Below are 25,097 nucleotides of genomic sequence, written 5' to 3'. Positions count from 1 at the left end.
TAAGGCACAGGGTAACCGTTCTGAGCTTCTGATTTCCATTTCCGCCAGGGAGGTTAACATACAATCTGCTATTGCCAACCTGAATTCCCTGGTACTTTGTCTGTATAATAAGTGTTAGGTGGAGGTCCACTTTCCGTTCTATCATTATTAATGAGTAATGGATTTTCTCCATTGCAGAAGACAATAACCTTCTAAAACTCCTGGTGTTACATTGGACAGGTGCGTAAGTTTGGAATGTTTCACACATTTTCAGATTAACATACCCAGAGACAACATGCCGCCAGTTCCGATATGGATCATAGAGGCTCTCACAAAACACCAAAGCATGTCTGACAAACTCTTCTATAGGCGTTTGGTCTGTGACTTCCTTTTCTTTGGTTTTACTTTTCAGCTGCAAAGATAAACATTTACACCAGTTAGTACACTGCCATTAAACTCTTAAAGGGATACTGTAGGGGGGTCGGGGGAAAATGAGCTGAACTTACCCGGGGCTTCTAATGGTCCCCCGCAGACATCCTGTATTGGCACAGCCACTCCCCGATGCTCCGGCCCCGCCTCCGGTTCACTTCTGGAATTTCTGACTTTAAAGTCAGAAAACCACTCCGCCTGCGTTGCCGTGTCCTCGATCCCGCTGATGGCACCAGGAGCATACTGCGCAGACACAGACCATACTGTGCTTCTGCTATACACTCCTGGTGACATCGGCGGGAGAGAGGACACGGCAACGCAGGCGCAGTGGTTTTCTGACTTTAAAGTCAGAAATTCCAAAAGTGACCCGGAGGCGGGGCCGGAGCATCGGGGAGTGGCTGCGCCAATACAGGATGTCTGCGGGGGACCATTAGAAGCCCCGGGTAAGTTCAGCTCATTTTCCCCCGACCCCCCCTACAGTATCCCTTTAAAAAAAGTCCAGACAAAGAAACTGTATCACTCAGTCTACAATAAACACTTTAAGTTTTATTTAAATCTGCATACAACCCCCCCCCCCTCCCCCCCAATTAACCCCCATAGAAAGCACAATTTAGTAAACGCTGGATATTATTGTTGCTGCTTAAAAAAATCCAGCAGGATTACAGTTAGACTCCAATTAATTAGATGAAGTCTATCAATTTATATTTTAATTTCAAACAATGGTATCATGAATCCAATATCCACTACTTTGCTCCCAAAGGATGAGGCCAATAAACATAGCACCACTGTATAATCTAACATATTTATTCACAATTCAATTAACACAATAATAAAAAACAATTAAAAGGCCTTATATTCCCTCATTTGCATAATAATAGTATTATAATAGTGGATTGCCATCTTTAAAAAGTAGGTATTTGCGATAATTCAGATTTAAGTGTGTAACTGTGGTTACCCACAATAGACGACTACTGAATATTCAAGTATCTCTTTATGCCCCTGAAGCCAGGCCTGCATCCCGAACCGCTGGTGTATAGCAAGCCTGTAGCTTTCCATTTTACAGAGTAGGAGGGCTTTTTGGTCTCTTTTGGTCCCCTTTACTTTCCTATTGGTTTTGGGTCACACCAAGCTGCTTGGGTATTCTGTTGTTCTGGTCCAGGCCCAATCCCATAGAGCCATATCAATTCCTGCCATGCACTGAGGAGAACCAACAGTCCGAAACAGGCTGTCTGCTCGATGGGTTGATGTGGCTCTGTAAAATGTAAAGCTACAGGCTAGCTATGCACCAGTGGTTCTGGATGTAAGCCTGGCTTCAGGAGCATAAAGAGATAATTTGCATATTCAGGGTACTTTCACACTGACACGGTGCAGAATTTCACCGCAGCCTACTGCTAGGGCAATGAAAGTCTATGGGGTAGTTCACACTGCCTGCGGTGCGCCGAAAGTACCCTACCTAATGCGAGCGCATACCTATGTTACCATCCAGCTCCTGCGTCGACCTGCAGCGGATGGAGGTCATGTAAGTCCATGGTGACAAGTGTCTTTTTTTTTTTTAAAAAGACCGCCGCAAGTTTTTTCCCATCACACATGCACGGAAGCTACACATAAGATCCCCCCCCCCCCCCCCCGCTACACATAAGATCACTGTACCTGCCTCTCGGGACTCGCAGTGCAATACAAATTTTTGCATATGTATTCAAATGGAACCTTTTTTGTGTGATTAATACATCTATATGCTTTTCCCATCTTCTTATATAGCTCCCCATATGATTCATTAATACTTGCTGCTCAACTAGTTTCTTGCATAAATAGTTTTTGGGTTATTTTAGATACACAGTATGTGATTATTTTTTTTCTTGCACATTCTGACTATGTATTTTTGCACTCGCGCTTTTTCTTGATGTAACACCTGGTACATTACCCTTTGGTACCAGTTTCTCTGGGATAGCACTCTAGTGTGGGTACGGATATTTTTTTCCGAATTCTGCTACTTTTGTCAAATCTCTTGTACAAATTGTTTATATATTGATTGCATTACCAGTAATTAAAAACCTGGGTTTCTATCCAAGTGGAATCCTTAAACCACAAAAATCCATTTATTGCAATGTTTTTTGAATCCTACGTGTTTATCATACTCTTGATTATTATAATACTATTATCATTATGCAAGTGGGGGAATATCATTAGGCTTTTTACGTGTTTTTATTGTTGCGTTATTTGAATTGTGAATAAATATTCTTGATTAAACTTTATACAGTGGTGCTTTGCTTATTGGCCTCAGCCTTATGGCCCATACTCACAGGCAGCAAAAGTAGCCTGTCGCCAGCACACGCTCACGTGTGGGCGACAGGCCGGCGACAGCTCGTCGCCACGTCCCTCCGCGTACACGCGCGGAAGAGGGACCAGCGGCCGCGACGGAAGCTGTCGCCGACGTTCCTCCTCCCCCCGCCGGAAGCTATGCGTATCCCAATGGAGGTTGCTGTCGCTAGTCCGCGTACTCACGCGGACTAGCGACAGCTGCGGCGGAGTTGCGGCGGCGACTGTCGCCAGGCGATTGAACATTTCAATCGCCTGGCGACATCAGCGACGGGCGACAGTTCGGGTTGCGCGCCCGTTCCAGGCGACAGTTCTGGGTGCGCGCGGCCCATACTCACGGGCGACCTGTCGCCGCAACACGCGCGCGCCGCGTGTTGAGGCGACAAAAGTCCCTCGTGAGTATGGGCCATTAGGGAGTGAATAGTGTTTACCGTTTATAGAGGCTACAGCACACTGTTAAGTGTTTTTGGTGCAGATCAATATAAATTAAGGGAAGAACAGATTTTGGCCTCCAAACATTGTCAAACTACTTCTACAAGGCGGTAAGGCAGGGGAGATATCGACTATTCACTTGATCTAACATACTTCTTAAAGCACAGTAAATGGCTGCCTTTACTGAATTTCTGTCAGTTTGCATAAATGCAATACTCTACAGGAATAAAAAGTCACTGGAAAGCAGCAGAGTCCCTTTCACATCTGTAACAATTAAATATGCCATCCCTTCCTCTTCCATAAACACACCTGTCTGGTATACTGGAAGTCACGCTACAACACGAAAACACAATCCACTTACTGTGCCCTGTGCCCAGTTACAGGAGGGGAGCCTAAAGGGGTACTAAAGCAGCTGAGACAGCATCTACTGCACATGTGCACTGCCCTCCCCAAACCATCCCTTCTTTTTTCTGTTTCGCATTACAGTGCGTTCCATACCACTACCATACCGGTCTCCGTATTACTAATACGCCGGCGCGTACCACTCTAAACATGGCCGCACTAGACCCACCTCTCTATGTGCGCATGTGCCTACCGATTATACAAAATTTGCCTTCCGCTCCTCCGCCTGCGCATTAGACCAGCGTGGTGCGACCTTTTCACCACACCAGCTAACTTTTTTTCTCCTCGCAGCTATGATTGGGCATCCGACACGCCCTCCTCAAGCCCCTTGGCAGTCCCGTACTCACTCACGGCCTCACATGCAGTGGCGGCGTTACACTGGGGTTTGCCGGGGCTGGCCCGTTTCCACTAGCACGGAAACCAGGCCGAATTCGGAGATTTTTCCCAGCAGGCAAACCGCGCTGGGAAACTCTGCTATTGGAAACTATGGCGCCGGCCTAATCGCTTACCTTAGCGATTCGGCCGACATTGCCGTCAGTTTCCGTGTGGGAGGCTGCGAATCCCATAGCCTTCTGGGATTCGTCAGCGATCGCAACTGCGTGTGGTGGCTAGTGGAAACGGACACGTAACAGAACATTACTACGCCAGTTATAAAATATAAAAATTGCTGCGTATGGAACTGAAATGTTTATTACTTTATTCATCGAATTTAAAATGTACGACAGTCTACTCTGCTTGTCGCACTTTCTAGCTGTACATTCATAGCACTTCTATAGAAATGTTGGGATGTAGAAATATAGAAAGGGAATGTGCCCCGGGATGCTAAAATAACATTATGTTTATTTTGTTGTTCCTGTTTGAATGCAACCATGAATCATCAGATTTTGTGGAGGACCTCTGACATTTTCATAAAGGTATACACATTTTAGACAATGTCACATATGGGGTTAAGAGAAAGAGCTGTATAACGTAAGTATCAAGGATGTGTGTATTTCTGTTTAAGAATAAAGCTCCAGCCAGCCTTCTAACCTCGACACCCCCATCCCACCCCAAACACATCTTTAATTACTTACACACACTTGTGGCAGATTATGGTAGGCATGGCTTAAAGAGAACCCGAGGTGGGTTTGAAAAACGTTATTTGCATACAGAGGCTGGATCTGCATATACAGCCCAGCCTCTGTCGCTATCCCAAACTCCCCTAAGGTCCCCCTGCACTCTGCAATCCCTCATAAATCACAGCCTCGCTGTCGACACACAGCGTGTCACAGCGGCTGTGTTTTTCTCTATAGTGTCAGTCTGCTGCTCTCCCCACCTCCTGCAGAACTCCGGTCCCCGCCTGCCTCCCTTCCCTCCCCACTGATTAGAGGGAAGGGAGGGGGGCAGGGACCGGAGCTCTGCAGGAGACGGGGGAGCAGCTGAGACTGACACTACAGATGTAAACACAGCACGCACAGCGCGGCTGTGATCTATGTCTGATTGCAGAGTGCAGGGGGACATTAAGGGGGTTTGGAATAGCAACAGAGGCTGGGCTGTATAGGCAGATCCAGCCTCTGTATGTAGATAACATTCTTCAAATACACCTCGGGTTCTCTTTAAACTGAACCTCCAGACTAAAAATCTACTCAGCAGCACTGAAAAGGTTTGGTGTTTCTTTAACAGTTTCACAGCATCAGAACTTTGTTTTTCTTACATAAGCCTTATTTTTAGCTGCACAAAAGCTTAAGCTCCGCCCCATCAAAGAAAACTGCCCGGGCTTTTTTTCCCTGATGCTGTGCAAAGCATGATGGGATTTCCTATGCTGTTATTCAAGTTGTCTAGCAACTGGGAGGGGTGATCAGCACACAGGACAGTTGGAACTGTGTCTCATGCTCCCTGTCGCCTCCTTTCAACCAAAAAGATGGCTGCCCTCATGAAATCACAAACATTTGCCTTTTCTTTTAAAACAAGGTGGGTAAGAGATTATATTATCTATCTATTTTAATGAATATAACTAATGTAACTGTATGACAGTATGTTTGTTTAGGCTGAAGTTCCTCTTTAAAAGTGTCTAATACCATCACAGGGCAGAATATCATGGTCATGTGACAGGTGTTCACTTTCTTCCTCCTTCTGCCTTGAGCTGCTACAGAAGCTCCTTCCTCATTTCTGCTTACTGATGCATCTCCTTCAACACCATAATACTGGACCTTTGCCTTACAGCCCAGGAAACATTTAGATGCCATCAGCAGCAGATGTAGTACTTTCCACTGCTACAATTTGTATGATAGTAGTCTGAATAATGAGCCTAACATGGCAAGCAATTATGAGTGCTATAAATCTAGTCATCACCATTAAGAAAGAAACATTTGCATCACTTCATACAGGAAACAGAATTTACCTGCTGGACATAGAGCGTTGTCATAGTGATTACATGATTAATGTATGAACAGCATCCAATCTCTTCTACGTTAGAAAGGTTTCTGAGGGAAGGAAAAAAAAAGTATTAGGGGATGTGTAGTTATTCCCTAGATACAAGAGTACTCAAAGAAAAGGAGAGAACAAGCGAGGGAACAATAAACAATCTCCTACATTGTCTGGAATGTGGAATTCTTTGGAAATGCTCAGTTTTTAATGTTCAATGACAATTATATAATAATGCATGATGATTATGCAAATAATGTGCATTATTGATTTTGGAAGCTGTCAGTACAACCACTACCACCAACTTGATGCAGTTCAGTGTCTCCTACAGCCTGGGCACAAACATCAGAGCAGCAAAAGGAGAAATTTGGAGGAGGCTCTGGACTGGCAAGTCTACAAGAAGCTTTTTTTTTTTTTTGCAGGATAGCTCAAGCTCTTCACATAGAGAAGTAGCAGCTGAAAGACGACGCCAGCTGACATTACCATTCCATCTAGACATTTGTAAATAATTGCTCTGCCCCATGAAATCTGCTGTAAAGGGCAACATTAGGAATGTAAAATATATGCACTATTGATCAGCAGGCATTTTTCAAGCTTTCTATGAATGGCACTTTAAAGGGTACACTTATGCTGGGGTCGTTTTTGAGCCATTAAGATGACTAGATAGATAATTTCCAACATGTCCGATCTCCCACCCGATCATTTCGCCGCTCGATTCCGGATAGCAGTGAATGGAAAAAGACGGGAAAAACGAGCAGAAGATAAGAGAATTGACTGTGGAATCGAGTGACGAAACGATCGAGCAGGAGAATAGAGCGGAAAAAATAAGCCGTGCATGCCCAGCATAACACTCCAATCAAGATAACGTAGAGATCTAACCAAAACTTGTTTCCCCCTTTTTTAGTTTTGGATAGAAACGGCGAAGTAAAAAAAAACCAAAACCGTTTGTCAGAATCAGGATGTTACTGCATTTGATATAGTCATAAAAAACCCTTCCTTCCTGGTCTGTACACGTCTCTCCCCAAAAATGACATGATGCTTCCTCAACTACAACTCCACTCCTATTTACCCGAAGGTTAGAAAGAAGAAAGATTTATTTTTGGTTGTAATTAAGGAGGTTTTCACTGTTCAGAAGGAAGCTGAAAAACAGACAATTTGAGTTTCTTATCCCTTCTCACTCTAGCCCAAAAAATGTTTTAAAAATGGGTGGAGTTCCACTTTTGTTTTAAAATTCTGTTTCCATGTCAAATTTTTTAGCATAGATTTAGATGAAAAACAGCGTATATACTCTGACTAGAAACTACATGTATAATCTGTAGCGATTAAATACCACAGACTCACTTTTGTTTGCAGTCTCGAATGATAAACAACCTATTATATCTGGTATCCAGAGATCTTGTGTCCTGCATTAGCAGCAGCCCACACATGTTGTCCCCTTCCCCACATATACTTGATACGTGACAGTTACCTAATCCTCTTTGACCATTCAAGCCTCCATAGGAGTTCTTAAATGCAATGAATGGCTTCACTAAGCAACGGGAATGCTCAGGAGTTGAGTTCACTTTTCTGATGTCTCCACCTAAATCTGATCTTTGGAACTTCTGAAAATCTGGACACGCAATTTTCTCTGTGGGCAACCTTTGACTATATTTAAGGAGGATCCGAGATAAACTTTTACTCATTGCAGAATTGTGTTCCTTTCATATAGTTTATAGGGTATTCCTCAAGCCAAACATTTTTTCTTGTTTTAATACTTTAATTCCCTATAAACTAAACAAGCCTCGCCCACAGCTCCATTTGTGCCTTGGCACTATAGCAACGGCTTATGGGAGTTCAGTTTGGGCAGGAGGAGGTTGCTAGCCACTGATCTCAGAGGCAAAGGGGAGGAAGGAGGAGGAGAGGGGACTGAATTTACACGCAGGCAAGCTGATAGCATCTCCAGCCCTCAGCCTGTGACAATGTGACAAACAGAACATGGCTGCCCTCATTGTATCCCAGGAATAAATAATCATAAACTTTTGAAGCTGTTTGCAGTTAGATATGCTGTGTAAACTATCTAAACTTTAGATAAGATATATAGACAAGTTACTTGTTATAGTTAGTTATTCATCTAGGATCCGTTTTAACTAGTTTACTTCATGGTCACATTAATGTTGGTATCATTTGTTTCTTTTAACTGAAAACACAATCACTGTGCATTTGTAACAAATCTTGAGAATCATAAAATAATTATTTTCTATAAGGAATAATAACTGTTTTAATCAGTATTTAAAGGGGAACTGAAGTAAGAGGTATATGGAGGCTGCCATATTTATTTCCTTTTAATCAATACCAGTTGCCTGGCAGCCCTGCTGGTCTATTTCTCTGCAGTAGTATCTGAATAACTCCAGAAACAAGCATGCAGCTAGTCTTGTCAGATCTGACTTTAAAGTCTGAAACATATTTAAACAAACAAAAAATGAGCAAGCATGTTAATGCATATTATATGCAAATATATACACAAGTGTGTTGATAGGGAGGGAAGGCAAGGTCCTCGACCTATTTAATAGCTACATTAAAGATAGACAAGAAAAAAGGGCACCTCCCTAGGTGAAGCAAAATAGTAAAGTCTGAACAAGGAGGCTGAAGCATGAAGCCAAGAGTAAATGCAAAATATCTCTTTATTAATGCCGATATCAAAACAATAAAAACAATTAAAAACAAGGCAACACCGTACCCAGTCCAAAAAAACCCAAATATATTATTTGAATCAAAGACGTAAGCCCACCTGGGTAACTATCTACACTGCACCATATTTGGTTGATACAAAAATATTTTTTTATCAAAACTGGCGTGTAAATAATGTGGGTCAACAGATGCAATAGGATTCCATTGAAATATATAAAACTGTGACACCACACAGATAGACGCTATTATAAATATCAATGTAGTTGTGGAAATGAATCTCCTGTCTATGCATACATGGTAGTGCAAATAACAAAGTCGCTAGTGAAAACAGTAAGACCTCATAGAGGTGGGCTTACGTCTTTGATTCAAATAATATATTTGGGGTTTTTTGGACTGGGTACGGTGTTGCCTTGTTTTTAATTGTTTTTATTGTTTTGATATCGGCATTAATAAAGAGATATTTTGCATTTACTCTTGGCTTCATGCTTCAGCCTCCTTGTTCAGACTTTACTATTTTGCTTCACCTAGGGAGGTGCCCTTTTTTCTTGTCTATCTTTAATTTAAAGTCTGAAACATCTGATCTGCTGCATGCTTGTTCAGGGGCTATGGCTAATAGTATTAGAGATAGAGGATCAGCAGGGCTGCCAGGCAACTGGTATTGCTTAAAAGGAAAGAAACATGGCAGCCTCCATATACCTCTCTCTTCTGTTCCCCTTTAAGATCAAGTTAGAAATGTTATTTACTGTATAATGATGAATAATAAAAACATGCTCTTGAATATACGGTAACATGTAAAATGTCATGATATGAAATAAAGCCCAGTTTAAAGGCACACAAAATAATACGGGGTCACCATCTTATCTGCGTTTTGAAAAATGTCAGTTGCCTGGACATCCTGCCATTTTCGTGTTCAGTAACTTCTGAGATACACATCTAGAGCAGGCATTCAGCCAGTGGAGTCCAAACACCTGAGGTGTAGAACTCTTCTGGCTATGTTAGTAAAAAAGCACTATATCATGCAACTGATCAGGAAAAGATCCAGGCAAAAGGTAATAAGCAATGGTAGTGCCCATATTCCTCTCAGTTCAGTTTTTTTTAAGAGAAGTTTTATAAGGAACATACATCATCAGTCCAGGTAGACAAAGCAAACATTACAATAGCAAACAAAGACAACAATTAAAATTCAGTGCCTAGAAAAACCTACCCCCTTTCATACAACAAGATAACCTGTATTTTTTGTGGAATCCTGTCCTTAATAAAATTGAATAATATCAGTCAAGTGAGATTTCCTCTAACTCAATCCAATGAAACCAAAATATTCTTCAACATTTTGGGGACTTTCCAGTTCTCTGTTCAGGTTTACTTTAGGGATTATTATACAGTATAATGATTAAATCAGATGGATTTCTTATATGGACTGCTGTACCAAAACAGTTTCTTTATGGAAATGTGTGTCATCTTTCACAGCAGTCATGAAACTTGAGGAGTATCTTAATCCTAATGCTGCAGTGGTAACTAATAAGTGAGCTGAAATCTCCAATGAAATCCTCCAGTAACACAATAAGACACTCAACAAAACACAAGTCTAAATACATAGCAGTAAACAAAGACAATATGTCTATGTACAGCCAGGGGTGCAGCTTAAGTTTTTGTGGCCCCAAGCAAAAAAATGGGTGTGGCTACCCCGCATAAGTGGGTGTGACCATGACATGTGGGTGGAGCGGGAGGGCAGATTGGTGGCGGAGCTGTTTGCGGGGAAAAATGGATGTGGCGCCGAGAGATGGGCATGGCCATGACATTGTATGGGCGGAGCTTAACCGTAGCACAGCAAATATAGCCAACTATGACCATTAAATAATAAATGCAGCAACAGTTACCCCAGACACCAGAAAATAAAAACGCAGTTTGTGCAACATTTCAGCAGAAAACAAATGCAATTTGTGCAACATTTTAACAGAAATCAAACGCAATTTGTGCCACATTTCAGCAGAAAACAAACGCAATTTGGGCCACATTTCAGCAGAAATCAAACGCAATTTGGCCCACATTTCAGCAGAAATCAAACGCAATTTGGGTCACATTTCAGCAGAAATCAAACGCAATTTGGGCCACATTTCAGCAGAAATCAAACGCAATTAGGGCACATTTTCAGCAGAAATCAAAAGCAATTAGTGCACATTTTCAGCAGAAATCAAACGCAATTAGGGCACATTTTTAGCAGAAATCCAACGCAATTAGGGCACATTTTCAGCAGAAATCAAACACAATTAGGGCACATTTTTAGCAGAAATCAAACGCAATTAGGGCACATTTTCAGCAGAAATCAAACGCAATTAGGGCACATTTTCAGCAGAAATCACACGCAATTAGGGCACATTTTCAGCAGATATCAAACGCAATAAAGGCACATTTTCAGCAGATATCAAACGCAATTAGGGCTGCAAAAAGAAAATAATTTACTCACCAGGCACTGGCAGAAGTCTTCTCAGGCGCGCAGTTCCCACGGAGCTCCCTCCCTCCTCCAATCTCCTGCGCTGATTGATTGCAGGGCTACTGGAAGATGGCCACCCGAAGCCCTGTACTGGAGACATAAATAGTCTCCAGAGCAGGGCTTAGGCGGCGGCCATCTTCCCGTAGCCCTGCTCTGCTCTGCCAGCCCCGCAGGCCTGCGGGAAAACAGTAACCGACGTCACGGAGCCGCCGAGGCCCCTAAGACCTTGAGGCCCCAAGTGGCCACTTGGTCTGCTTGGTGCCTCGCGGCGCCCCTGTGTACAGCAAAAGTAAATGTCAGTATATCGTGGTTGTATAATGTACCTGCAAATGATGATGAAGAATTTGACAAGCAGAAGTGAAAGAGTCTGCTGTTCCTCCTCCAGTCCATCAGCGGTTTTCTGCACACAGTACAGCAGTTGGAGCCTGAGTACCTGTAGTATATGATCAGGAAGCAGCGATAACCCTGGAGGTTCATCATCAATCCTTCATGAAAAAAGTAAGTTCAATTAAAAGCAATTAAAACAGGGACAAAAACAGAACTATCATTAACTCTGCTCTTTAGTAAGAACTATACCTTTTCAACTTATTTTACACTTTGAATGGTGCACAAGGTATTTTTCTCTCTCTCTCTCTCTCTCTCTCTCTCTCTCTCTCTCTCTCTCTCTCTCTCTCTCTCTCTCTATATATATATATATATATATATAGGCAACATTTTTAAAATTGGAATGGGAACAGAACATACGCATGGCAGCTCTTTTCAGGCTCAATGACAAACATAGAATGATTTTTCAAAAATCTCAATTAAATCAACAAATTGCTTTCAAGAAACTTCAGTAATTTATTTAAAGGCCATTTCCAAGTCTGAGTTTAATATATATATATATATATATATATTTTAAACAATCCTTTTATACCTTAATTTCAGGATCTGCAACAGAGTCATAAGACCACCGCTGCCACATGGTTTTCCCAAAAGATTGGCAGGCCCCCTTGGACATTCTCTAAGAGTCTTCAGCTGGAAACATGCTCTCCAGAGATGGCTCGAACCTCCGATTTTCGGTTCACGAACCTCGAACTCGAACTTCCGAAAAAGTTTGCGAACCTGCGAACTTTGCGAACCGCAATAGACTTCAATGGGCAGGCGAACTTAGAAAGCTACAAACACTGTTTCTGGCCACAAAAGTGATGGAAAAGATGTTTCAAGGGGTCTAACACCTGGAGGGGGGCATGGCGGAGTGGGATACATGTGAAAAAGTCCCAGGGGAAAATTACGGATTTGACGCACAGCAGGGTTATAATCCCTAAAAGGCAGAAATCACATTGCATTGCTAAATTGGAGGCTTAAAGTTCTTGAAAACATCTTGCGTGCGTATACATGGATCAGCAGTTAGTGTAAGTAGTGTACTTATTCACATTGACAGACCAAACTCACTGTGTAACGCACCACAAACGGCTGTTTGTGTAGTGATGACCGTGCTGGACTGGTGTGCACCATGACGAGAGTGCAGGCGATGTTGGTTTTCAAGCTCATATGGTCGGGCTGTGGTAGCTCAATGACAGAACAACAGTGACTGCCCAGCTGATCGACTTTGGTCCGTCCACAATGAAGCAACGACCTTATTAACTTGGGCGTGCCGCCCGCCCCCCCTCCCCCCCAACACACTCATATAGCCGGTCATTGCTTCATTGTGATACGTAACGCAAGCCCCTTAACCGCGGCAAGGTAACGATCACGAAGGGGAAATTGACACATGTACATGCCTTTTGTTTTGTTGTTGCAGCCACAGTGCAGCCAGAAAAATTAGACAAATTAGGCATGTATACGCACCAGAACAATTATTATGTTTGGTACCATAAAAGTTCAGGAATCCACCTGGAGGCCTGGACCCTGTTGGTGGTGGCGTAGAAGGCAGTCAAGCGGCCTGCAGGCAGAGATGCTGTGTGGGGACTGACTTAGTCTTCGGGCAGGCAGTAGCCCTCCAGGATCCATGCCTCATTCATTTTGATAAAGGTGAGGTACTGAATACTTTTTTGACCTGACTAATGGTGGTATAATACAATGTGCAGTTACACAGGTGCAGTGAAAAGGTTTGCACTGACTGCCGCTATAACACAACAGTGGAGTCACACAGGTGCATTGAAAAGATATGCAGTGACTGTTGGTATACAATGTGCAGTCACACAGGTGCAGTGAAAAGGTAAGCAGTGACTGCCGGTGGTATAATACAATATGCTGTTACACAGGTACAGTGAAAAGGTATGCACTGACCTGCTATAGTACAATTGTGCAGTCACACAGGTAGAGGGAAAAGGTATGCACTGTCTGCTGCTATAATACAATTGTGCAGTCACACAGTTGCAGGGAAAAGGTATGCAGTGACTGCTGCTATAATACAATTGTGCAGTCACACAAGTGCAGTGAAAAGATATGCACTGACTGTTGGTGGTATTGTATAATACAAAGTGCAATCACACAGAGCCAGTGAAAGGTATGCACTGAATGTGCTGGGCCTGGCACAGTACAGCAATTAGCAAGGGCCAGCTGCGACAGACAGTGCTGTATATGCAGTGTCAGTGGCACACACACACACAAAAAAACACCACATCAGAAGAACATTAGCTCTCAAAAGAGCTGTTTTGGGGTGCTTTTCATCAACAAATATCAGCAAGGAGCAAGCTAACAGACCTCCTAACTAGGCCTGAACGATTTTCGGTTTTTCAATCAAAATGGCGATCAGCGGCATGACGATCCAAAGCCACGGTTTTTACACACTGCCACCTATATCTGCTCTGCTCCGGCCCCTGCTGCATTTCCGCGTGGAGAGCTGGTGTGAAACCGCGGTGAGCGTTGCCCAGCAATCCGCATATACAGACTAACATGCGGGTGAGTGGGTCGTTGCCGCGGGCTATGGCTGTACAGCTGTGATGGATATGACATGCGAGCGGGGCGAGGCTTGAACTAGAGTGCATACATGCAATCGAGACTTTGGTGCAGTCAGTGATCCTCGTGCACTGCCCTGCCCCCAGTCATGTGGTCCCGCTGTCCTCAGGAAGAAGGAAGATGCCGCCAGTTTGTGCCTGACCTCCTGAGACAGATATGCAGAGCGCTCAGGCTGCCTGCAGATCGACAGAGGGACAGTGCATTCAGGGTCCTGGATTCTATCATCATGTATGTGTTTGTTTTTCTAGCCTGCTCTGTCTGCCTGTGCCTGAAGGGGAGGGGAGGGAGGAGGGCTGGGGGTTCAGCTGGAAACAGTTGAAGGTGAGGTAAAGTAGGGAGCTCTGGAACGAAGTTGTGAGCGGTGGAGGGGTAGAAACACAATTGTGAAAGGTCTGAGGTAGAAAAACAATTGTGGTTTTTGTTTGTGTGTGTGTAGATAGATGATTGTGAGGGGGGTGGCCAGTAGACAATTGTGAGGGGAGGTGGAGGCAGAATACGTACCTGGGGCTTCCTCCACCCCCATGCACAACTCTCAGGCCACTCTGCCCCTCTGGCGTCTTGTCCAGTACGTTAGCCAGTCACGCTTTACTGCGCTTGAGCGGCCTGGCTGCGCACATGCCCATTTCTTGCTCCTGTGGCTGGAAGTGTTCTTCGCAGTTAAGTACTGCAAAGGCGCAAATTGCTCCCAACCTCAGGAGCGCAAGTGGGGCGTGTGCGTGCAGGCGGCATGCGCTGTGAAGTGCAACTGACCATGACCTGGTAACGTACTGGGCAAGATGGAAGGGGAGGATGGAGCAGCCTGAGAGAACGGTACACTCTAAAGGGGGGGATCTGGTTATATACACTAATGGGGATCTGGATGGCTAACTTCTACTGTGGCACCTATACTGGCAAACCTGTACTGGGGCATCTATAGCTGGCAAACCTGTACTGGGGGGCACCTATAGCTGGCTAACCTGTACTGGGGGAACTCATACTCACCACCGGAGTACTGATCCATTGTTGTGTATCAAAAATAGTGAATAGAAATCGCAATTTCTGGGAGAAATTGTGCAATTCAATCTTTTCTTAAAATCGTTCAGGCCTACTCTTAACTATCGCTTTTCCTATCTCTCCAATGTCTCTCCCTTCTCTCATTAATACAGCAGCACACAGAGTGAGAACATGGCCAACGCTGCTGCCCTTTATAAATGTGGGGGGTTCCAGGAGGTAGTGCAGCCTGATTGGCTGCCATGTGTCTGCTGACTGTGATGTAGAGGGTCAAAGTTTAGCCCAATGATGTAGTATAGGGGGCGGGTCGAACTAAGTGTTCACGGTTCACCGCGAACTCGAACCAGCTAAGTTCATGCGAACAAGTTCTCCAGCAAACCGTTCGGGTCATCTCTAGTCAGGACCCTTCATCGACTTTCCCAGGAAAGAGGTTGAATAACATCTCAGCTAAGTCATTTCTCCGAGAAGGCATCGCACTTTCACTAGAACCAAGTGAGTAGGACTACAAGGTGCAGAATCAGTCATGTAACGACACTCCAAAAGCTAAAAGTCAGGTACCGTATATACTTAACTATAAGTCAAAAAATGTAGGTCTGTTTCAATAGAGGAAAGTTGGAAGGTCACCTTATCTTCGACTCAGACCTAAACTTCTGACTTGTAGCCGGGATGTTCATATGTAGGTGGCCACTTCTCTCTTTCGCTATGGCTCCCAAGCTATAGCTATGTCTCTCAAGCACCCGCCTCTCTCCTTCCCCGTGACTGTATGGAAAGCTACTGCAGTGGAAAGCCTATACCGATACCACCGTTGGGCGCTTTATCTCCTCTCACTACTGCAGCAGAAAGTGTACTGGGGTATACTGATTCCACAGCCAGGTGCCTGGACCTTCCTATTCTCTCAGTGTGGCTTGTTTAGCGTGCATTAGCTCCCCTCAGTTGGCTCCCTGGCGACATCATCGGTGCTAATGCACACTGACCGAGCCGCACTGAAAGGATAGGAAGATCCCGGCACTGAGAAATCAGTATACCCCAGTACACTTACTGCTGCAGTAGATCTCTTCATTTTTTTGATATATTTTTGTCTCCAAAATACAATATTATTTCTCAGTGTCAGCATTTGCAATCTAGTCATTGTACTGTATTCAATTAAGCACAAGCTTTTCCTTATTTGAAAATCTTTGCATCTTGTGTTCATTTTTATACAGCATCACAGTTTTATTGGAAATAGTGCTGTACTTCACTCTGCTACAGACATCAGAAATAATTACTTGGCACTGGGTAGCAAAAGCTAGTATATCTGTTCGGTGTTATGCAGGAATTCACTGAGGACATTGACCAGAGCTTATGTTCTTATTAAATATTCAATTACACTACTAAATATACATGTGTATATTTTTACATTTGCATGTGCACGCATGTACGCACACACACTACAGTTTTCAGAATTACAAGTTCATTTTCTATGATTTTTACCTAGTTGGAAGATCATCGAAGTCAACATCTAAGAACTGCTCGTAGCTGGAAACAAAACTATCCAACCATAGTCGCAGGTAGTCAGGGTCTTTCTGTAAAACAAAAAAACATGTATATAAGTGGCAGCAACCTATTAGTTTCAAGGAATCAACATTTACATTCTATCAAAATAGAAAAAAACAGTTCAAATTATAAGGGCATTCAAGTAGGCTAGAAAATCTGATGGTGTGCACCATGACACTGATCTACACAATACAAACCCTAAAAAGCTTGCTATACATAAAACACTGAAAACTAATATAATGATCAACTATAGCCAATTGGATATGATAAGGAAGGGTTAGTAGCATGTCGGCCAGCAGGGATCGGGACTCTCGGGCAACACTGCAGGCTATCGTCGCAGACAGATCAGGGTGAGGCATCTCAAGCAGAGGGCGGTGTAAATATAAAAAGGACAATGCTTTTGGACAGCGCTGGGCCAAGCCAATCCACCGGGCTGATTAGTGGCCAAAGCCAAATTTAATGTACTGTGTGCACACAGACTAGGGCTGGTTCACACTACAACAGCTTTTCTGAGTCCCAATGATTTGAGAAGCTCTTGCGAATGCAATGCTATGTGTGACAAAAATCACATAGCTCAAGTGAAAACACGCACATAGGATTACATTAGCAAGTGCTTTTTAAATCACAAGTGCTTAGAAATGTGCTCGCAGTTTCAGCCAGCACTTAGGCTGGATCCACACTTGTCTATCAATTTTCTGCATGAGTTGTCTGACAGTGCTGCATTGGTAACAATTGTGCAGGAAACAGAAGCAAATGAAAATTCTGCTAACAGGGACAAAGGTAACTACTTAAACTTGCTTTTTCTAGTAAAACAGACAAAAAAATAACATTTCTTTATTTCTGCCTGTGTTCTTATTGAGAACATTTACCATCATTTCATACAGAAAGCAAGATACATTTAAAATATACACAGTAATAAAACAAAAAAAAAGTCTGGCAAATCCCTCAAAACATGTTGGATAAAGTAGGATTTTAACTTACTTTAAGGATAATTCTAGCATATATGTTCTCTTATGCCCATCCTACCCCTATAAGTTTAAGATGACCTATCTGTTAGAATGTAAGTATTATGTGCTTGTATTATCATTGGCGACTAAATGAAACTCTCTTGGAAGATGATGAAATACTCACTACTCTTACTAAGGATTTAAATTAATATTTTCCCTGAATGCAGGTCCAGTCTCACAGATGTTCACCTTGTGGGAAGCACATAAAGCCTACATTAGGGGGTGTCCAATTGGAGCTGGCGCTAAAAGGAAAAGGGGCACTTAGGCTGTTTTGCGGTGGAAATTGGATCTATTAAAGCAGGCCGAGGGTCGATATAGATTGAATCCTTCTAAGGCTAATTATGAAAAATGGCAGACAGCTAAGCTTAAAGTACAGGAAACACAAATACATGCTGCTGAGCGTGCCCTGAACTGGACTCGTCAACTCTATTATGACAAAGGGAATAAGGCACACACTCTTAGCTAAAAGATTGCGTAAAGAGCAAAATGCCAGAATCATTTACGCCTTAAGAAATTTGAGCGGTATTACTTCTTCTGATCCTGATCATGTGTCCAAAATCTTTGAGGACTTTTACGCTTATCTTTATAATGTACGTAAGGATGGGAATAGCTCTTATACAAATAAGGGTTTTCAGGCTTTTATGAATGATGCCACCTTACCCCAGCTTTCTGAGAACCAACTAGTAGGCTTAAATGCTGAAATAAGCTTTGAGGAAGTAGCACTAGTTATTAAGGAACTACCTAATAAGGAAGACGTCTGGTCCCGATGGACTATCATATATTTATTATAAACGCTTTCAACATATCTTAATTCCTCATATGGTGAAATTAATTAATTCATTTATGGACGGCTTTCCTATCCCTATTTCCATGAAAAGCTCACTACTTACAGTAATACCAAAAGATGGGAAAGATCCCCTTGATCTGAAAAGTTACCGCCCAATAACTTTGTTAAATTCGGACCTTAAAATTTTCACCAAGATATTGGCTAACCGCCTTAATGAGGTAGTTGCTTCCCTGGTGGACAGCGACCAGGTGGGTTTTATCCCACAGAGACAATCTGGGAATAACATTTGCATTGATCTGATTCAGGTGGCGGGATCCTCTCTGAGGCCTTCTCTCCTGAGTTTGGATGCGGAGAAGGCCTTCGACAGGGTCGCTTGGCCTTATTTGTTCCGTATCTTGGACCACTTTAGTTTCCAAGGTAGTTTCATGTCCTCTATAAGGGGTTTGTACAGTGGAGTGGAGATGGTAATAAAGATCCCCTTGGCGTCGGCATCTTATTTCTCTCTTTCAAATGGAACAAGGCAGGGATGTCCGCTATCCCCACTAATATTTGCCTTATGCACCGAACCCTTAGCGGCGGCTATTAGGCAGGATATTAAGGGTATACAGATAGGAAGTGTCAATTATAAAGGGACGTTGTTTGCGGATGACGTGATGCTGACTTTATCACAACCCCTAATCTCTTTGCCGAATCTGCTCCAACTGATAGACTCCTTTGAAAAGATTTCTGGGTTCAAGATTAATCCAGATAAAACGGAGGCACTCCCACTACATATTCCCGAAGCAGACTTAAATTCCATAAAACAACATTTTCCCTTTAGATGGAAAACTGATTCTATTAGATATCTGGGAGTTAATCGCACCGGCTCTTATAGCAGCTTGTATAGGTCTAATTTTCCCCCCAATGCTAAAGAAGATTGAGAATGACCTTGATCGCTGGTCCTCTTATGGGATTTCCTGGATTGGGAAAATTTACTCGGTAAAAAAGAATGTACAGTATTACCCTGTCTGTTGTACCTGTTTGAGACGTTTCCAGTGAAGGTCCCTCTAAAGTTTTGGACAAACTTCAAAAGGATATCAGAAGGTGTATTTGGGGCCGGAGGAGGCCCAGAGCTCTATATTCAGTTATGGAATCTGATAGAACTAGAGGGGGGCTTTCGGTCCCCAATTTTAGATTGTACTACCTTGCTTCTCATTTGAGACAAGCCATTGAATGGTCAGCTAAATTGTTAAGGCATAAATAGGCGCAGCAAGCGTCGGTCCTACCTTGCTCATAGGTTCTATACTTTGGAGAAATAAATCTATCTCTGGGACCCCTCCTCTATACTTGCATACAGTGCGTTTTACTAAGGCAATTTGGATATCCCCAATTGTCCTGTTGATGCCATTACACTTGTATCCCATTATTCAGAATATCCTGATATATACTATCTCAAAGACCTGTGTGACTCCTCTACAAGTTCCTTTCTCTCATTCCCGGGCCTTTCAATCCCAATTTAATCATTTCAGCCCGCGGGTAATTTTCATCTTATGGACGAGAGAAATTTTCCCCTTTCAGCGCTCCTCCCTTTCATTCCCCAATAACTTTATCACCACTTATCACAAATAAATGATCTATACCTTGTTTTTTCCGACACCAATTGGGCTATCGTTGGGTGGTACATTATGTTAAAAATTATTTTATTCTAAATGCATTTTGACAGCAATAATACAAAAAAAACGAAAAAAAAACAAAACATTATTTCAGTTTTCGGCCATTATAGTTTAAAAATACATGTTACCATAATTAAAATCCACACATTTTATTTGCCCATTTGTCCCGGTTATTGCAACATTAAAATTATATCCCTAGTATGATGTATGGTCACAATATTTTATTTAGAAATAAAGGTGCATTTTTTCAGTTTTACATCCATAGCTAATTTTGAGCCCATTATTTAATAATAAAATGCCCTCTTGACATAGATATTTTTTTTCCCTATAGTCAGTAGGTATATTTTACTATTTGGCCACAAGATGTCCCCGCTGAGCAAAATTCTATGTAGCGTACAATTACGCTATGTATTGTTACATTGTAACAAGTGGTGGGGAGATTATGAATGGAAACATGGTTTCCATTCATAAATTTAACGATCAGGCGGCGAAAATGAACAAAAACAGTGTTGATTCTCGGCGGACATGCTCGGATTGGCACAGGGGACTGTCCCCTGTAGCCAATCCCCCCTGCTAGCAGCAGCAGCGCAATCGCGGGCATCTGATTGCAGACCCCCCCAAACTGCAGGGACGTGACTAGCCCATCCCTGCGGCTCTAGCACCTGCCGTTGCGGACGTGAAGCTCACGTCCGCGCGGCTGAAATGGTTAAATACCCATCCTCTTTTTTTTCTACCATACCTACAACTTCGCTCCTGTGTTACAATTTTGAGAAAATGACTTTAGAATCTCAAAGACCATCCAAATCTATTTCTAAATTGTATGCTATCCTCTCATTAAAGGGGTCTCAACAACCTGTTAGGCACAGATATATGACATATTGGGAAGGGGAATTTGATGAATCTTTGGATCACACTGACTTGGAGAAAATTTAGGATAATGCCAGGAAATCCTCCATTTGCACAACTGTAAAGGGAAACATATACAAATTGATGTTCAATTGGTACTATATCCCTGTAGTTTTACATAGACTATTTCCAACAACCTCAGATCTGTGTTGGCAGGGCTGTGGAAATCGGGCATCGTTGGCTCACATACTTTGGTTCTGTCCAAAAATTCAATCTTACTGGCAGGACATAGCCGACTTGATCACTAAAGTTTTTAGGAAAAATGTCCAATTAGATCCATGGGCTTATGTCCTGGGTAAGTCCCCCTCAGGGCTTAGAGCCCATACTCAGAAAATGTTAAATCATTTTAACTGCAGCACGAATGCAGATTTCGGGTAAATGGAAAGATAGGCATCCCCCTACCCTAGAGGAGGTCATTCTTTGCATAAGAAGGATCTGGGTGATGGACTGTCATCTTTGGTTAATGAGTCTGCAGGACAATTTCGTAAGGTCTGGGATTTTTGGGATATTAACTACGACTTACCGCCTGACAAGAGAAGGGATGAACCAGCGAGGTGTCCAATGCAGTGAAGAGGCCCCCGGCAGACTACTCTACCGGTGTCGCTGCAGTCACGCCGCTTTATCAAGATAAACAGGAATCACGCCGCTTTATCAAGAGAAGGGGGGTCCCGTTTCTCTTGATAAAGCGGCGTGACTGCCGCGACACCGGTAGAGTAGTCTGCCGGGGGCCTCTTCACTGCATTGGACACCTCGCTGGTTCATCCCTTCCCGGGTCACGTAAGCCTCGCTCCATCTGCCACTTATTATTGCTGCGTGGGTCTCAGCATCAACTCACTTAGTTTTCATTTCAGCATCCATGGTTATCTAGGGGCTGATCATTTTTAGCACGTATAGCACTTTATAACACTGTTCACTGTTTATTATATGATATTTCTTATTATTTATTCCCTTTTTTTGCTATGAATTATTGGTTCACTCTACTGATCACGCATGCACTTTAATTGAGATTAGGCTCTCTGAACCCGGGTTCTATCCCTGAGGCAGCTCTTATATTGAGCTACCCAGGTGATTTGTCTATCCATTTTTTCATGCTCCATTAGAGCCTATATACAATATGAATATATATGATATGTTTATTATTATGATATGAGGTGTCCTATTGTGTTTTTAGATGTTTTTATATGATGGTGCTTTTTGAAGATTAATAAATATGGTTTCATTTTTGAATATACATAAGTGTGGTGCTGTTTTGGTCATAACCCTTGAGCAATGTATATACTTTATTGCAACTCTTTTTTTTTAAAAAGGAAGGTTCGTTTATCTCTATCTTCTACTATATGGCTTATCTTGTTCCAACGCTGGAAATGTTATTTGTTCATGGATGTGTGTGGTGCAGTTCTGACAACTTGTCATGTACATATACTTGTACATAAACTATAACCATTTACTTGACTTTTTCTAAGGTTCGTCAAAACCACTGCTCACTGTGTTGTCCTTCACTCACCTAGTACACACACATTCGGATGCCCACCTGGCACAACTTGGGGCCCACAGGTCATTGGCCAGAACATATTTGTGCCTGGGACGAGTGAAACTAATTCTGGGACATGTCCAAGGTAAACTGGGATGCCTGGTCACTGTAGTACTAACCCTTAGTCAGACTGCAGAGAAACTGACATTTGTAGCCTAGATTCTTAAAGTGAACTAAGCAGCTCCTGGCTTCAAATAGCTGCAAGGGCTGCCATTGTTCAGAAGCTCAACCCCTGCTGTTTTACAACTAGCATTGTCCAGGCTAGGTGCGAAATTCTTCAACTGTAACTGATGTTTTCTGTTTGAAGTACAATGGGGGTTTGTTTGTGGTCAGTTAAGTCTAATGAGGTGATTTCTTATCTGTGTTCCACAATCTCCTGCTCAGAGACCGCAGGTCCTTTGCGGACGGACAAAGTGGCTATTTTAACCCTTAGATGTAAAAAAAAATTAGGTAAATTGAAAGTTTTTTTTAATAATAAACCACATTTTTAGAATGCATTTTTAATTTGCTATAGAGCTGCCCTGGGTGTTAAAAATGATGCTCGGTTCACTTTAACCCTATTGCAGTGACAAAAAAAAGTTGACAATTTTACGCTATTTTTCTAAATTGTTCAGTTTCTGCTACTTTTCTAAATATTCATCCATCTAAACTGGTATTTCAGGGTTTCAATTAATTACTCTGCATGGTCACATTAAGAATCATTTGAAATTCTTCTGAGGAAAAGTGATCTGGGAGCAATGCCAAAACAGGGAGTGCAATAAGGGCAGGGCAAAACATTCCTTCCATGTTGTAGTGCAACATTAATCTCAAGTACGCAATGCGCTCCATAAGTCTACAGCTCGTGCTTGCTTTAATATGAGATCACCTAACAAAGAAAAAAAAAACAGGGATATGAACATGGATACACAGACCCAGACAGCATTTGTTATTTACATTGCTTTTCATCATCCATTCATTTAATATGCTGCTGCTCCCCAGAATGTGAGCTAAGCGATATATAAAGTCATGCAATTATGTAATGCCTTACAAACTTTTCCCATGAAAGTCTTGGCACTGGCAGCAGAATATTTGATTTCACAAAAATTTCCAGCCAGACTGTACTGTAAATGTAATGTACCAAAAGCAGCTGTTTCCCAGCTCGCTGCACAATACATACAGCAATCCTTTATTACGTCCAGGTGAAGCATGACATGTTTAAGAGGCCTGAATACATCATCTGGAAGTGACCAGAATCCTCACAAATGGAAAGGTCAATTAACCTGTGAATACATGAGGGGATCTACGTGTAATGCTGAGAGTTTCAACTGATTTCTCAAGAAGTAATCAATTAGATGGGAATGCCAAACTGACATATGCACACAGACATGTCTAATCTTTTGTCCCTTGCAGGTCTCCCTGGATGCACAAAGGTGATCTTAGCAAACCAAGTCAAGAGGATCTAAGCTGGGAGGAGAGTTGAATTTCCTGGCTACACGTAGCTGCTTTCCACAGACAAATGGTATGCAGTTACATACTGATCAGTCCCGCAAAAAGCCATGCCCCACCCACATCAGTAACATATTGATCAGTCCCACAACAAGCCATGCCCCACCCACATCAGTAACATATTGATCAGTCCCACAACAAACCATGCCCCACCCACATCAGTAACATATTGATCAGTCCCACAACAAACCATGCCCCACCCACATCAGTAACATATTGATCATTCCTGCACCAAGCCATGCCCCACCCACATCAGTAACATATTGATCAGTCCTGCACCAAGCCATGCCCCACCCACATCAGTAACATATTGATCAGTCCTGCACCAAGCCTTACCACATCCACATCAGTAACATATTGATCAGTCCAGTACCAAGCCGTGTGCCACCCACATCAGAAACAAATTGCTCAATCCTGCACCAAGCCATGCCCCACCCACATCAGTAACATTTATCAATCCTGCACCAAGCCATGCCCCACCCACATCAGTAACATTTATCAATCCTGCACCAAGCCATGCCCCACCCACATCAGTAACATTTATCAATCCGGCACCAAGCCATGCCCCACCCACATCAGTAACATACTGATCAGTCCTGCCACACCCACATCAGTAACAAACTGATCTGTCCTGCACCAAGCCACACTGCACCCACATCAGTAACATATTGATCAGTCCAGCACAAAGCCATGCCCAACCCACATCAGCAACAAACTGATCAGCCCTGCACCAAGCCATACCCCACCCACATCAGTAACATTGATCAGTCCTGTACAAAGCCATGCCCTACCCACATCAATAACAATCTGAACAGTCCTGCACAAAGCCATGCGCCACCCACATCAGTAACATTGATCAGTCCTGTACAAAGCCATGCGCTACCCACATCAATAACAATCTGAACAGTCCTGCACCAAGTCATGCCTCACCCCATCAGTAACATATTGATCAGTCCTGTACCAAGCCATGTGCCACCCACACTAGTAACAAATTGCCAAGTCCTGCACTAAGCCATGTACCACCACCATCAGTAACATACTGAACAGTCCTGCACCAAGCATGCCGCACCCACATCAGTAACATATTTTTCAATCCTGCACCAAGCCATGCCCACCCATATCAGTGACATATTCCTCAATCCTG

The 25,097-nt window shown here is 42.9% G+C and overlaps 1 protein-coding gene across 2 annotated transcripts in view; it reads right to left on the bottom strand.

The window, feature by feature from the left end:
* Positions 1-25,097, bottom strand: part of NBEAL1 (neurobeachin like 1) — a 290,887-nt gene that overhangs the window by 170,748 nt on the left and 95,042 nt on the right. For both annotated transcript variants that reach the window (XM_068245018.1, XM_068245019.1), the window contains exons 3-6: positions 16,523-16,614; positions 11,443-11,604; positions 5,939-6,020; positions 264-391 (exon numbers count right to left, since the gene is read on the bottom strand). In XM_068245018.1, coding sequence (XP_068101119.1) covers positions 264-391; positions 5,939-6,020; positions 11,443-11,604; positions 16,523-16,614 — 464 coding nt within the window. The remainder of the gene's footprint in view (positions 1-263; positions 392-5,938; positions 6,021-11,442; positions 11,605-16,522; positions 16,615-25,097) is intronic.

Source organism: Hyperolius riggenbachi, chromosome 7, assembly GCF_040937935.1.
Source record: "Hyperolius riggenbachi isolate aHypRig1 chromosome 7, aHypRig1.pri, whole genome shotgun sequence".
NCBI lineage: Eukaryota > Metazoa > Chordata > Amphibia > Anura > Hyperoliidae > Hyperolius > Hyperolius riggenbachi.
This window is presented reverse-complemented; position numbering and strand designations above follow the sequence as displayed.